This window comes from Euleptes europaea, chromosome 2 (assembly GCF_029931775.1).
Source record: "Euleptes europaea isolate rEulEur1 chromosome 2, rEulEur1.hap1, whole genome shotgun sequence".
Taxonomy (NCBI): domain Eukaryota; kingdom Metazoa; phylum Chordata; class Lepidosauria; order Squamata; family Sphaerodactylidae; genus Euleptes; species Euleptes europaea.
In genome coordinates, this window is record NC_079313.1 from 2,441,121 (window position 1) to 2,455,962 (window position 14,842).

A 14,842-nucleotide genomic window follows, 5' to 3' on the forward strand; every position below is an offset into this window, starting at 1 on the left:
GAAAGGCATTTCCTCCGTTTTGCCTGTCTGCGCAAGCGTCTAGCCGCAAGCCAAGCCGACTTTGTTGGACATTGCTCCTTTATTATGAACTTTATGAAGATTACGACTGTTTACTATTGCGTTCGCTTGCTTGCAATATTTGTGCTTGTTCTGTAGTCAATGTTGCTTGTTCTTGTTGTTAATTTGCATTGTGCACAACTTTGGAATTGCCATTCACTTCGTTCCTGTTACACTGTCATGTTGATTGTTTGATATTTGATTACATTGGTATCTTTGTTTGCACAGCTGACTACTGTTTGTTATTACAACCACCTGGAGGTTGGCAACCCTAGGTAAAATGCAACACTGTTCTCCCCTCCAGACCACAGCCCTTTTCTGTAGTCTGGAGACCTATTATAATTTCTGGAAATCTCCAGCCTCCACCTGGAGGTTACAAAAAAAAGGAGACACCTCTTCACCACCGGAGGGAGGTTTTTGGGGCGGAGCTGGAGGAGGGTGGGGTTTGGGGAGGGGCGGGACTTCAGTGTCATAGAGTCCAATTTCCAAAGCAGCCATTTTCTCCAGGTGACCTGATCTCTATCGGCTGGAGATCAGTTGTAATAGGAGATCTCCAGCTAGTACCTGGAGGTTGGCAACCCTACTAATACTGTTAACTAAAGTCAACACAGGTAGGCAAAAATACCAACTCTAACTATATTACAGCAATAGATTTCTAGTCAAGATATAAATTCTGTCTATTTTATAATTATTTAGTGTGTGTGTGTATATATATATATTAATAACATATCCAAGATACCAAATATATACTAAACTAAATATATATATATACTATATATACTAAATATATAGTATACTATATATAGATACATACATACATACATACATACATACATATATATACACACACATATATATATATTAATAACATATCCAAGATACCAAATATATACTAAACTAAATATATATACTATATATAGATACATACATACATACATACATATATACACACACACACACATATACATACACACACACACACATATATATATACACACTATATGTATATGTGTATATGTGTATATGTGTATGTGTGTGTGTGTGTATATATATCTATATCTATATCTATCTATCTATCTATATCTATCTATCTATATCTATCTATCTATATCTATATCTATATCTATATCTATATATTTAGTATCTTGGATATGTTATTAATTTCACATATGTTATTAATTTCCTGCGTTATAACAGACAGAATTTATATCTTGACTAGAAACCTATAGCTATAATAGAGATAGAGTTGGTATTTTTGCCCACCTGGAGGTTGGCAACCGCACCGGGAAGCGAGTGGGCGGGGCCACCATTCCCAAGCGGGGGGGGGGAGAAAGGGCAAAGACTTCAGTCCTGGCTGCGCGCGCACCCGCTCGGCGGTTGCTCGGCGACAGCTCGGTTGCGCGCGCACCTCGGGAGGGCGTGAGAAGGGGCGCTCGAGGGGAAAAGATGGGCGGGGCTTCGGGCTGCGTCCGGCCCAGAGGCGGGGAGGCTCGGTCAGGGCTGCGCGCGCCGCCGCGGAAGCGGGCCGGTGGGCGGGGCGCGCGCATGCGCACCCCGAACCCCGGTCGTCTCTGAGGGGATGCTGACCGGCGGCGGGAAAGCGGCGGCGGCGATGGCGGCCGGGGAAGCGCCTCGGTGAGGAGGATGGGGGAGCCTCGGCGGGGGCCGCCGCGCAGCAGGACCCGCGCCTGGACCGGCGGCCGGGCCTCGCCATGACCGGCGAGAAGAAGAAGAAGAAGAAGCGGCTCAACCGCAGCGTCCTCCTGGCCAAGAAGACCGTCATCCGCGATGGCGCCGGCGTGAGTGGCGGGCGGGCCTGAGGGAGGCAGGGAGGGAGGGAACGCCGCCTTCACGCCGGCCCCGCGAGGGAGGCCCCCGCTCAGAGGGGGGGGGCTTGCCTATGCGGAGGCCGCCCCAAAGTTTACAAAGATGTCTGTTTATTTACTTTTATTTATTCGTGTTTCGACTTAACGCCCCGCCTTCAACCCACTCAAGGCGGCCAACAGCCATATACATCTTACAATACAGCACAAAGGTAATAAAATCATAATAATCATGTTAAAATTATTTAAGAACCCTCATTCTTAGATACCGCCCAATGTTTACAGGGATATATATTTATACAATACAGCACAAAGATAATAAAACCATAATAATTACGAATATTAAAAACCCTCATTCTTAGATGTTTACAGGGATATATATTTATACAATACAGCACAAAGATAATAAAACCATAATAATAACCTTACTATTATTAATAAACTTCATTCTTAGATACCGCCCCAATGTTTACAGGGATGTATATTTATACAATACAGCACAAAGATAATAAAGCCGTAATAATCACGTTAAAATTACTTTAGAAACCCTCATTCTTAGATACCGCCCAATATTTACAGCAGTGGTTCCCAACCTTTTTTTGACCAGGGACCACTAGGACTTTTTTGTTCGGTGCAGGGACCCCAAGGGTCAAAATTAAAAATCCGAGAATTTGAAAATAAACTTTAATCATAAGTGTTAGTTAAACATTAAACTTAGAATAATATTTGAATATATATTTTTATAATAGAGAACTTTTAATTGAAAATATTAATTTATTCTGGGTTTATAACTTTGTTTCGCAGACCTTAATTTAGTTCTCGTGGACCCCTGGGGGTCCACGGACCCCTGGTTGGGAACCAGTGATTTACAGGGATATATATTTATGCAATACAGCACAAAGGTAATAAAACCATAATAATCACGTTAAAATTATTTAAAAACCCCCATTCTTAGATGTTTACAGGGATATATATTTGTACAATACAGCACAAAGGTAATAAACCCATAATAATCACGTTAAAATTATTTAAAAACCCCCATTCTTAGATGTTTACAGGGATATATATTTATACAATACAGCACAAAGATAATAAAGCCGTAATAATCACGTTAAAATTACTTTAAAAACCCTCATTCTTAGATACCGCCCAATATTTACAGCAGTGGTTTCCAACCTTTTTTTGACCAGGGACCACTAGGACTTTTTTGTTCGGTGCAGGGACCCCAAGGTTCAAAATTAAAAATCCGAGAATTTGAAAATAAACTTTAATCATAAGTGTTAGTTAAACATTAAACTTAGAATAATATTTGAATATATATTTTTATAATAGAGAACTTTTAATTGAAAATATTAATTTATTATGGGTTTATAACTTTGTTTCGCAGACCTTAATTTAGTTCTCGTGGACCCCTGGGGGTCCACGGACTCCCGGTTGGGAACCAGTGATTTACAGGGATATATATTTATGCAATACAGCACAAAGGTAATAAAACCATAATAATCACGTTAAAATTACTTTAAAAACCCTCATTCTTAGATACCGCCCAATGTTTACAGGGATATATATTTATACAATACAGCACAAAGGTAATAAAACCATAATAATCACGTTAAAATTATTTAAAAACCACCCATTCTTAGATGTTTACAGGGATATATATTTATACAATACAGCACAAAGGTAATAAAACCATAATAATCATGTCAAAATTACTTTAAAAACCCTCATTCTTAGATACCGCCCAATGTTTACAGGGATATATATTTATACAATACAGCACAAAGGTAATAAACCCATAATAATCACGTTAAAATTATTTAAAAACCACCCATTCTTAGATGTTTACAGGGATATATATTTATACAATACAGCACAAAGGTAATAAAACCATAATAATCACGTCAAAATTACTTTAAAAACCCTCATTCTTAGATACCGCCCAATGTTTACAGGGATATATATTTATACAATACAGCACAAAGGTAATAAACCCATAATAATCACGTTAAAATTATTTAAAAAACCCCATTCTTAGATGTTTACAGGGATATATATTTATACAATACAGCACAAAGGTAATAAAACCATAATAATCACGTCAAAATTACTTTAAAAACCCTCATTCTTAGATACCGCCCAATGTTTACAGGGATATATATTTATACAATACAGCACAAAGGTAATAAAACCATAATAATCACATTAAAATTATTTAAAAAACCCCATTCTTAGATGTTTACAGGGATATATATTTATACAATACAGCACAAAGGTAATAAAACCATAATAATCACGTTAAAATTACTTTTAAAACCCTCATTCTTAGATACCGCCCAATGTTTACAGGGATATATATTTATACAATACAGCACAAAGGTAATAAACCCATAATAATCACGTTAAAATTATTTAAAAAACCCCATTCTTAGATGTTTACAGGGATATATATTTATACAATACAGCACAAAGACAATAAAACCATAATAATAACTTTACGATTATTAAAAACCCTCATTCTTAGATGTTTACAGGGATATATATTTATACAATACAGCACAAAGATAATAACACCGTAATAATCACATTAAAATTACTTTAAAAACCCTCATTCTTAAATTCCTAAATCGCTTAAAAACTAGAGGCGATTGTAACATAATAAAACCATAATAATAACTGTAAGAGTATTTAAAACCCTCGTTCTTAGATTCCTAAATCACTTATTAGTTGAAAACCAGAGGCGCTTGTAACAGTGTTTACCAGAGTCCGCCCCAATGTTTACGTGGATGTATAGTTATTTACTTTATTTATTTGTGTTTCGACTTAATGCCCCGCCTTCAACCCACTCAAGGCAGCCAACAGCCATATACATCTTACAATACAGCACAAAGGTAATAAAACCATAATAATCATGTTAAAATTATTTAAGAACCCTCATTCTTAGATACCGCCCAATGTTTACAGGGATATATATTTATACAATACAGCACAAAGATAATAAAACCATAATAATTACGAATATTAAAAACCCTCATTCTTATATGTTTACAGGGATATATATTTATACAATACAGCACAAAGATAATAAAACCATAATAATAACCTTACTATTATTAATAAACTTCATTCTTAGATACCGCCCCAATGTTTACAGGGATGTATATTTATACAATACAGCACAAAGATAATAGAACCGTAATAATAACTTTACGATTATTAAAAACCCCTCAATCTTAAATTCCTAAATCACTTATTAGTCGAAAACCAGAGACGATTGTAACAGTGCTTACCAGAGTCCGCTTCAATGTTTACATGGATATATATTTATTTACTTTATTTATTTGTGTTTCGACTTAATACCCCACCTTCAGTTCACCAACCGAGGCCAGGCTCTAGGCGGCTATCAACAATATACATCATACAATACAGTGCAAATATAATAAAGCCATAATAATAACTTTAAAATGATTAAAAATCCTCATTCTTAGATTCCTAAATCACTTAATAGTTAAAACCAGAGGCGGTTATAACAATGTTTACCAGAGGCCGCCCCAATGTTTACATGGATATATATTTATTTACTTTATTTATTTGTGTTTCACCTTAATACCCAGTCCACCAAAACCAAGGCCAGGCTCAAGGCGGCTAACAATATAATTCATACAATATAACACAAATATAATAAAACCATAATTATAACATTAAAATAATTAAAAACCTCATTCTTAGCTTCCTAAATCACATAATAGTTAAAAGCCAGAGGCGCTTATAACTATGTATAGAGCCATGGTAGCCTGGGATGTAGTTGAAGCCATCTTCTGGGCATGGAGATGGCTTCAACTACTGGGGGTGTGGGGAGGGGAGGCAGTTGTGAATTTCCTGCATTGTTCAGAGGGTTGGACTAGATGGCCCTTGGTGGTCCCTTCCAACTCTTATGATTCTTTGATGTAATTTGTGTGTGTGTTCTTTTTCAAGAAGTTTAGGAGGATGTGCGTAGTTTCATTTCTTCTCTCTCTCCCCCCCCCCCAATTTTTATCTCACAACATCGACTATGCAGGGATGTTTGGGCGTATGAATGGCCCATGGTGTTTCCTATTTTTATCACAATTTCTAAGTCTCACAGCTGAGTCTAGGCCTTTTGAAGGACTGCCTTACGCTGAACCTCCCAGTCAACAGAGCTTGGCTTTAGCGCGTGTTCTTCAGGTGTCCCCCCCCCTCCACCACCAACCACCCACCCCGCTTTGGAGAGCTAAGCAGGTGTTGGCTGGAGAGGAGTCCTTCTCTATGACTGCCCCTCAAGAGGAGATACCCACATGGTAATGCATATTGCAGGCTTTTGGGTGGGATTGCTGCGGAGCCAGGGCTTCATAAATCTCAGGTGCTGTGGTGATTCTCACACCTATTTTGGTGATAGAGGTTGGCTTTTTGTCCGGATGGCAGCTAAGGTTACCCCATATTTATGTACACATTACAATGCTTTTGTCATAGCTTTAAAAAAAAACGTGAAGAGTTTAGGATTAGGTTTTGTGGTAGCAATAACAGGCAAGTGCGGTCATTAAAATATAAAAGCGTGAAGGCTGAAAACTAAGTCCGGCTCCTAAATCTTTGGGGTGGTTTCTAAAGCCGAAGAAAATTTGTCAAATTCTGGTGTGTCGCCTAAATTTGCCTCTGGTGCGTTTGAGGAGAGATTTGAACTGCTGGGTCCCAATCTAAGCCCCTCTGAGGGCTGAAGACCAAGGAGAAGGGGGACCCTTGTGCTGACAGTGAACTCGAAGAAGGATTAGGAGTTGCACAACGGAATATTTGGGTATAGACTGAGGCTGTGGTTCTGGAGTTGTTGTCTTTTTTACTCTCTGCTCTCCCATAATTTCCCCAGTTGAAATTGCCTACCTGCCTGGACTAATTAGAGCCAGGATGGGGAAAAAGACAGGCAATGAAAAAGGCCACTTGGGAAAACAGTGTGAGGGCAGAAAGGAGTTAACCTCCACTGCTTCAGAATCACCGTTCTGTTGTCACTCTCTCAGGTCTAATTCTTTTCTCACCCTCTGCTTTTTAAAGTAAACTGTACATCATGTACAGTTCCCCAGCCAAATGCATTAAGAAGACAACTGAATAGGAGTGTGGGAAATTAACTGTAGGTTGTATTTTTATCCTGCCCTCAGGGCCGCATACATGTCAGTCTTCTCTTCCACTGTAGTTTAACAACAACCTGAAGAGAGAGATTAAATCTGTCCTCGCCTAGTTTAAATCTATCCTCACCCTGTGAACTTCTGAACGGAGTCAGGGGATTTGAACATTAATGTCCTAGTTTGGCACTTTAACCCCAACATCATAGTGTATATAGTACCATATTTTTTTGCTATCAGGTTACAGCCAACTTATGGCCACCCCATAGAATTTTCTAGGCAAGCGACATTCAGAGGTGGTTTACCATTGCCTGCCTATACATCACAACCCTGGGTTTCCTTGGTGGTCTCCATCCAAGGACTAACCATGGACAATCCTGCTTAACTTCTGAGATCTAACAAGCTTGGGTTCTCCTGGACTATCTAGGTCAGGGTATCGTACATATTGTGTGTGTGTGCGTGCGTATCAAGTCACAGCTGACTTATGGCGACCCCATAGGGTTTTCAGAGCAAGAGACGTTCAGAGGTGGTTTGCCATCGCTTGCCTCCGCGTAGCAACCCTTGTATGCTTTGGAGGTTGCCCATCCAAATATTAGCCAAGGCTGACCCTGCTTAGCTTCAGAGATCTGACACGATCAGGCTAGCCTGGGATTATCTGTGAGGGCATCATACATAATACAGCAATAATGTATGCTTGAAAATACATTTTATGTCTACAAGTATTATTATCTAATGCTGTAGTTCATAGAATTACAGAATCATAGAGTTGGAAGGGGCCATACAGGCCATCTAGACCAACACCCTGCTTAATGCAGGATCAGCCTAGAGATTGACATAAACACTTTCGTACTACACATTATAAGTGACTAAAACCTTGTCTTGAAAATTATTTTGTTCACTCCAAAAGGAAAAACATTTCTAAAGAGGTTTCTTTAGTCCCCAATATCTCCAGTATTACTGTTTGGGGGAAAGTCCTGGGATGGGGGTGACTTGTTATTTTTCTGGCTTTTCCCCCCAGGGCCTTAATATGTCTAGATATTTTATTTATTTTTTTATCTGCAGGGCTGGGAATGTAAGACTTGGTGAAAGCTTTGTTGTGGTGCAACATAGCCACAATTTCATCTGGTTTACTAAGAGCTCCGGTGGAGGAGATAGGAAGTTGCTGGGCAGTGGTTTTCCTTGCAGCTCCTGGCCAAGCCTAGGGAATGGTTGAAAGAGAGGCTCTCTCATGAGTGAACGATGCCAAAATCTGTGAATTCTAACTGTGGAGCGACCTTTTGGCCCCCTTGATGTATGGGGGGAGAAGAGAGGCAGGAGCCAGGCTGCACTAATAAAATTTGAAATGGCATCCTCTGTCTAGAGACTTTCGGTCCGCAGTGACTAACCACAGCCTCCCTGTGGCCAGAAACCAGTTGGTTGGCTCTGGTGGGGACTGTTTATTTAGTTATTTGACTTTTATCCCGTTCTTTTCTAGCAAAAGTTGGACTCAGAGCAGTTACTGTGCATGTCTGTCTGCTGGCTTCCCATTCAGGCTACCAGCTAAATGTTGTTGTTTTTTATTGGAGGAGAGACTTTTTCCACTTCTCCATATTGCTTTGAGTAAAATCCCAACCCCCGCAAAACGGTATTCTTGAAATATCGCCTTAGTGCCAACTTTGTAACGTATAGGGTGAGTGCAGAATGAAGACATTCCCTGAAGTGGGTCCCGGCTGCTGACCTTTTCTTTCCCCTCTTTCCAGCGACAAGGGATCGGGGAGCCCAGTGTGTACCATGCCGTGGTGGTGATTTTCCTGGAGTTCTTTGCCTGGGGGCTGCTCACTACCCCAATGTTAACGGTGAGTACCTTTTGATTGGTCACTGGAGGCCCTGGATGGCCAAGGACAGTGGGATTGGTGTGAGCAAGTCTCCATGCTTTTGTGTGGGTTTCCCTCCCTCCCCCAGTTAAACTAGTGCTTATCTAAAGCTTGTAAAAGGAAATTATTTTGTGTACGTTCAGTAGTATTAAATAGCGTGTGCTGTGGCTCAGTGGTAGAGCATCTGCTGGGCATGCAGAAGGTCCCAGGTTCAATCCCCAGCATCTCCAGTTAAAGGGACCAGGCAGGTAGGTGATGTGAAAGACCCCTGCCTGAGACCCTGGAGAGCCGCTGCCAGTCTGAGGAGACAATACTGACTTTGATGGACCATGGGTCTGATTCAGTAGAAGGCAGCTTCATGTGTTCATGTGTACTCGCTGGTGTCTTTAATGACAGGTGCATGTCTGTGTGCCAAGGTCACAGTGAAACTTTGCGGGCAAGTAATTTTTGCAGTGTTATCTGCCACACTGATTTGCCTTCTGTGTCCACCGGTGGTGTATTGGCAACCTGGAAACTGACAGGAGTGGGTGCTTTCCTGTTCTTGAGGTGTTTCTTTCTTGTTTGGTGCTCTAGCGCCTACGCGATCTCGTTTTTAAGGAGGCTGCTGTGACCCAGCCAGCCCAGCAAGGCTGAGACCATCCAAAGGAAAGTGCCTGTAATCTGGCAAAAGTACCAGGAAACTGTGCTCTTGGAGAGGTTCAAGCGGTATCCTTCACTTCGTGTTCTGGAGGCTGCCTGCTAGTTTGCTCTTGGAATACAGTGTACCTTTAATCTAGTTCAGGTTGATCTGATTATCTGGGAAATTTACCTTGCACAACCAGCTTCTTGACACAGGCTTTGACAACAAGGTTGGGGGTGGGGGGAGCAGTAATAAGACACTGAAACCAAAAATGGTTAGAGTTTATTCAGAGGTGAGAAGAGAGACTGCAGGTACAGGACTGACCAAAGTTCCAGATCTAAACAGATGGGTGCCCAAATTCTGTAGTTTTTCAGAGGAATGTTTTCTTCTCTACGCCAGTGTGGTGTTAAGTGCGATGGTTTGGTTTGGAGCGGTGGACCTGGAGAAGCGGGTTTGATTTCCCACTCCTCCACATGAGCAGTGGAGGCTATTTTGGTGAACTGGATTTGTTTCCCCACTCCTACACATGAAGCCAGATGGGTGACCTTGGGCTAGTCACAGCTCTCTCAGCTACCTCACAGGGTGTCTGACCTGGAGAACCGGGTTTGATTCCCCACTCAAGTGGCGAAGGCTAATCTGGTGAACTGGATTTGTTTCCCCATTCCTACACACGAAGCAGGCTGGGTGACCTTGGGCTAGTCACAGTTCTCTTAAGAGCTCTTTCAGCCTCACCTACCTCACAGGGTGTCTGCTGTGGGGAAGGGAAGGTGATTGTAAGCCGGTTTGAGTCTCCCTTAAGTGGTAGAGAAAGTCGGCATATAAAAACCAACTCTTCTTCCCCCTCCCCACCTATTTTCCAAACCTCTCTTTAAACTCCAATTCGAAGAGTTGGTGGATCAATGGGGCTGACGCTGACTGCTTGGTTCTCCCCGCAGGTCTTACACCAGACTTTCCCTCAACATACCTTCTTAATGAACGGTCTGATCCATGGAGTCAAGGTAAGACCATCCTCCTGAAGCGGTTCCTGGGCCCGGTGGCTGCTGTTGAAGGACTGTGCGGGGGAGGGGGGAGAAAACTTCGTGTTCTGGCTGCCTGGAAACTGAGCTGACCTGTTTTTTCAGCTGTAGCTGAAGTTGGCTCAGTTCAGACTAATATATATCTGTCACACTTGCCTTTGGCATGGACTTGATAAGTAGGGAGAGAGTGTAGTGGTTAGGAGCTGTGGACTCTAATCTGGAGAACCGGGTTTGATTCCCCGCTCCTCCTCATGAAGCCAGCTGGGTGACCTTGGGCCAGTCGCAGCTCTCTCTGAACTCTCTCAGCCCCACCTGCCTCACAGGGTGTCCGTTGTGGGGAAGGGAAGGTGATTGTAAGCCACATTGATTCTTCCTTAAGTGGTAGAGAAAGTCGGCATATAAAAACCAAGGTCATTTATGCATGGCCGCTGTAGCCTTCTTTATTCCCCGTTTCAGCCAGGATCAAAGTAACCCGGGTTGGGGGTAACTGTATGCATTGGCTGGAATGATCAGGGACGAAACTGTGTGCTAATGGAGGCATGAATACAGAAAAGCAGTCTCCCAAGTTCAAATCAAGTCCCACCCCTTTTAATGCTGCTCTGTAATTGGCTTACCTTGTGAGAGAAAATTTCCCTCCCCCCAAACCCAGCTGCCACATAAAAAAGCATTTTAAGAACAAAAAGCAAAAAATGCAGCAATCCGAAAGAGGGGGGGGCGGAGAAATCCAAGCCTCGTTTTAAAAAAGCTTTTCTTTTGCTCAGAAAGAGCTCTGAAGTAGCAGGAAGCACTTGAATCCCTGCCTCTTTACACACTGCTTCATGATTGGCTGTGAGAGAAGCCAGTCTTCTGTGCTTCCCCTGTTTGGCTATCTGGATGCTGCCTTGGAATGAGCCAGGATGAACTGTTTAATTCGGGCCACAAGAGGAATGGGAAAAACCAGGTTCCTTTTGCGTTCAGACAGGGTTGAGCCGGCAAGGAATGAGGTAACGTGCGTTCACAAAAATTTGATCCTGGCTGGAACAGGGAATAAAGGCGGTTACCGCGACCATGCGTTAATGACCCAATTCTTCTTCTTCTTCTTCTTTGGTCACCCTTTCTGTGCTTGTGGCTGAAGTTGGAATTCCGATGTATGTTTCTCCCTGAATCTCAAAAAATCTTACCATGTGTTTTCCACTTGATGTGTGGCCTAATCTGCTTGGCTGGGTGGAAACAGAGGGTCTAGGTTGCCCCAGGGGGTAAGACAACTTGCCCTGGGGCAGTTTGCTCATGGGCTTAGCATGACTGTACCAGAAGAAGGAGGTTTGTTTTTATATGCCCATTTTCTCTACCTTTTAAGGAGAATCAAACTGGGTTACAATTACCTTCCCTTCCCCTCCCGACAATAAACACCTTGTGAGGTAGGTGGGGCTGAGAGAGTTTGCAGAGAACTGTGACTGGCCAAAGGTCACCCAGCTGGCTTCATGTGGAGGAGCGGGGAATCAAACCCAGTTCTCCAGATCAGAGTTTGCCGCTCTTAACCACTCACCACTCTGGCTCTCAAGTGGTGTATTCTGGAATAACATTTGGGAAGAAGGTGCCCCCCGCCCCCACACATACACATTTTCAAGAGACCACTGTCACCAGCAAAAGGAGTGGCTATGAAAGCCTCCTCCCCTCCCCATTTTCCATCATAGCTGTTGAAAGACTGGCTGGTGAGAGGGTGGAGGGGAGTCTAACCTTCCAAGCATGCATCAAGTATACTTCTTTCATACGAACATTCCTAGACTGCCATAGTTTGTTTAAAAAGGTAAAGGCAGTCCCCTGTGCGAGCACCGGGTAATTGGCGACCCATGGGGTGACGTCCCATCCTGACGCTTACTAGGCAGACTGTGTTTACAGGGTGGTTTGCCGTTGCCTTCCCCTGTCACCTACACCTTCACCCACGGCAAGCTGGGCGCTTATTTTACCTTGGGAGGATGGAAGGCTGAGTCGACCTTGAGCCGGCTACCTGAAACCGGCTTCCGTTGGGATCGAACTCAGGTCGTGAGCAGAGCTTTTGACTGCAGGAGTGCAGCTCTGCACCATGGGACCCATCACAGTTTGTTTACGAGCAGTATTATACATTGATTGGGTTTATTGTCATCTCTTGTGTATTCTATTTTTATGGTCTGAAAAATTGCTTCACACAGAACTCCCCCCACCCAAAGTAGTAGTATAGAAATGCTTCAAATAAACACAGAAGATTTATTAAGTTGTCCCCTCTCAGCCCAGGGTATTGACATCTTATTCTTGCAGAAGAGCCTTAAATAGATCTTGTGACCAATTTTAAGGTTTTGTGGCAAAAGTGGCTATGGGCTGTATGGCTGATAACCACCCTCCCTTTCTCTTTGCAGGGTCTGCTCTCTTTCCTAAGTGCCCCGTTAATTGGAGCCCTGTCTGATGTCTGGGGTAGAAAATCCTTCCTGCTCCTCACCGTGTTCTTCACCTGTGCGCCAATCCCTCTCATGAAGATCAGTCCATGGTAAGTCCCAAGCGGAGCGTACGAAGGCCTGCATGTGACCCTGGTTCATAGCCTAAGTGCTGGCCCGGCTTTGGCTCTGAATCTTGCCTGTCCTTTGGGTGCCACGTTAAGCACATAAGAAAAGCCCTGCTAGATCAGACCCAGGCCCATCAAGTCTAGCAGTCTGTTCACGCAGCAGCCAACCAGGTGCCTCCAGGAAGTCCACAAGCAAGACTACTGCAGCAGCATTATCCTGCCTGTGTTCCACAGCACCTGATAGAATAGGCATGTTCCTCTGATAACTGGAGAGAATAGGCATGCATCATGACTAATATACATTTTGGCTAATAGCCATGGATAGCCCTATCTACCCTCCATGAACATGTCCACTCCCCACTTAAAGCCTTCCAAGTTGGCATCCATCACCACATCCTGGGGCAGGGAGTTCCACAATTTAACTATTGCGTTGCATGAAGAAATACTTCCTTTTATCAGTTTTGAATCTCTCTCCCTCCATCTTCAGTAGATGACCCCGCATTCTGGTATTATGAGAGAGGGAGAAAAGCTTCTTCCTGTCCACTCTCTCCATACCATGTATAATTTTATAGACCTCTTATATCTCCCCGGTTTCTCTATCACATTATGTTCTGGGTTCTCTTATGCTCTGACCTGGCCTGTCAATGAAGAGGTCAAAGTTCTGTATTTGCGTGTGCTAATCCATGCGTTCAGGTTTCTTTGGCTTCTTACCAAGCCTTCTAATAAAATAAATATTAAGACTAGGATAATCTGAGCACCAAACCGGATTCTGGACCTGCGTTGCACTCTTAACAGAGGATCCAGATTTCTGCAACAACTAGTTAAATAACTAGTTATATTTTTTTTTAAATGCTTCAAAATATCGTCCTTGTCTCATACATTCTTAATTGGAGTTCAAGGGAATTAAATCAATGTAACGATTGTTTCTCACGGGTAGATACCACATTGAGTTTAAAGATGTCTTGGGTTTCTTTATTTACTTTATATTCCTTTTTTAAAAAAAAAAAATTCCTAATGGAGATCAAAACAGCTTATGTCGTTCTCCTCTTCTCCATTTTATCCTTAACACTGATCCTGTGAGGTAGGCTAGACTGTGAGCAACTTTCTGGCCCAGGATCACCCAGTGAGCTGCCATGGCAAAGCGGGGATTTGAACCTGTGTCTCCCAGATCCCAGTCCGACACTAACCATTGCACTACGCTGGCTCTGCCATTTGCTATCAGGGTGCGCTATTAGGGGAACTGCTACTCCTTCTTGAGAGCAAAAGTTCTTTATCTGAGTTTTGACACGCAGTTTTCAGCTGGAACTTGCTCCCAGGATGTCTTCAGCTTTCCTGGCAACTCTTAGTGTCATAGAATCATAGGGTTGGAAGGGACCTCCAGGATCATCTAGTCCAACCTCCGGCACAGCTACCTCCCCCCACACCTCCAGTGACCCCCTACTCGATGCCCAGAAGATGGCGCCATTAAAAAAAAAACCTCCAGGATCCCTGGGCCAATCTGGCCTGGAGGAAAATTGCTTCCTGACCCCAAAGTGACAAGAAAGACCCATCCAGGAGGAGGTTCTTCCTGCTGCAGTGCTGGTTTGGCCTTCCTTTGTCTCATCTCCAGTTCAGTTCCCTCAGCAGCCTGCCGAAAGGTGCTTGTCTGACCATCCCTGCCTCTGTGTCAAGGTTTTTTTTTTTAATCTGCCCTTCCTCCAGGGAGTTGAGGGCAACTGACAGGAGTCTATCCTCCTCTGCTGCGTGTGTGTGTCAGTCAGTGAGCTTCATGGCTTGAGTTCAGACTTGAACCCAAGTTCCCCTTTGCTCAGTATAACCTCTACGCACTGGCGC

General features: G+C 43.0%; 1 protein-coding gene across 2 annotated transcripts in view; it reads left to right on the forward strand.

Moving 5' to 3' along the window:
- The first annotated feature begins 1,705 nt into the window (after positions 1-1,705).
- The window catches only part of LOC130493984 (hippocampus abundant transcript 1 protein-like), a 163,714-nt gene continuing 150,577 nt past the window's right edge, over positions 1,706-14,842 (forward strand). For both annotated transcript variants that reach the window (XM_056867615.1, XM_056867614.1), the window contains exons 1-4: positions 1,706-1,856; positions 8,746-8,841; positions 10,414-10,476; positions 12,867-12,994. In XM_056867615.1, the coding sequence (XP_056723593.1) occupies positions 1,770-1,856; positions 8,746-8,841; positions 10,414-10,476; positions 12,867-12,994 (374 nt within the window). In that variant the 5' untranslated portion in view covers positions 1,706-1,769. The remainder of the gene's footprint in view (positions 1,857-8,745; positions 8,842-10,413; positions 10,477-12,866; positions 12,995-14,842) is intronic.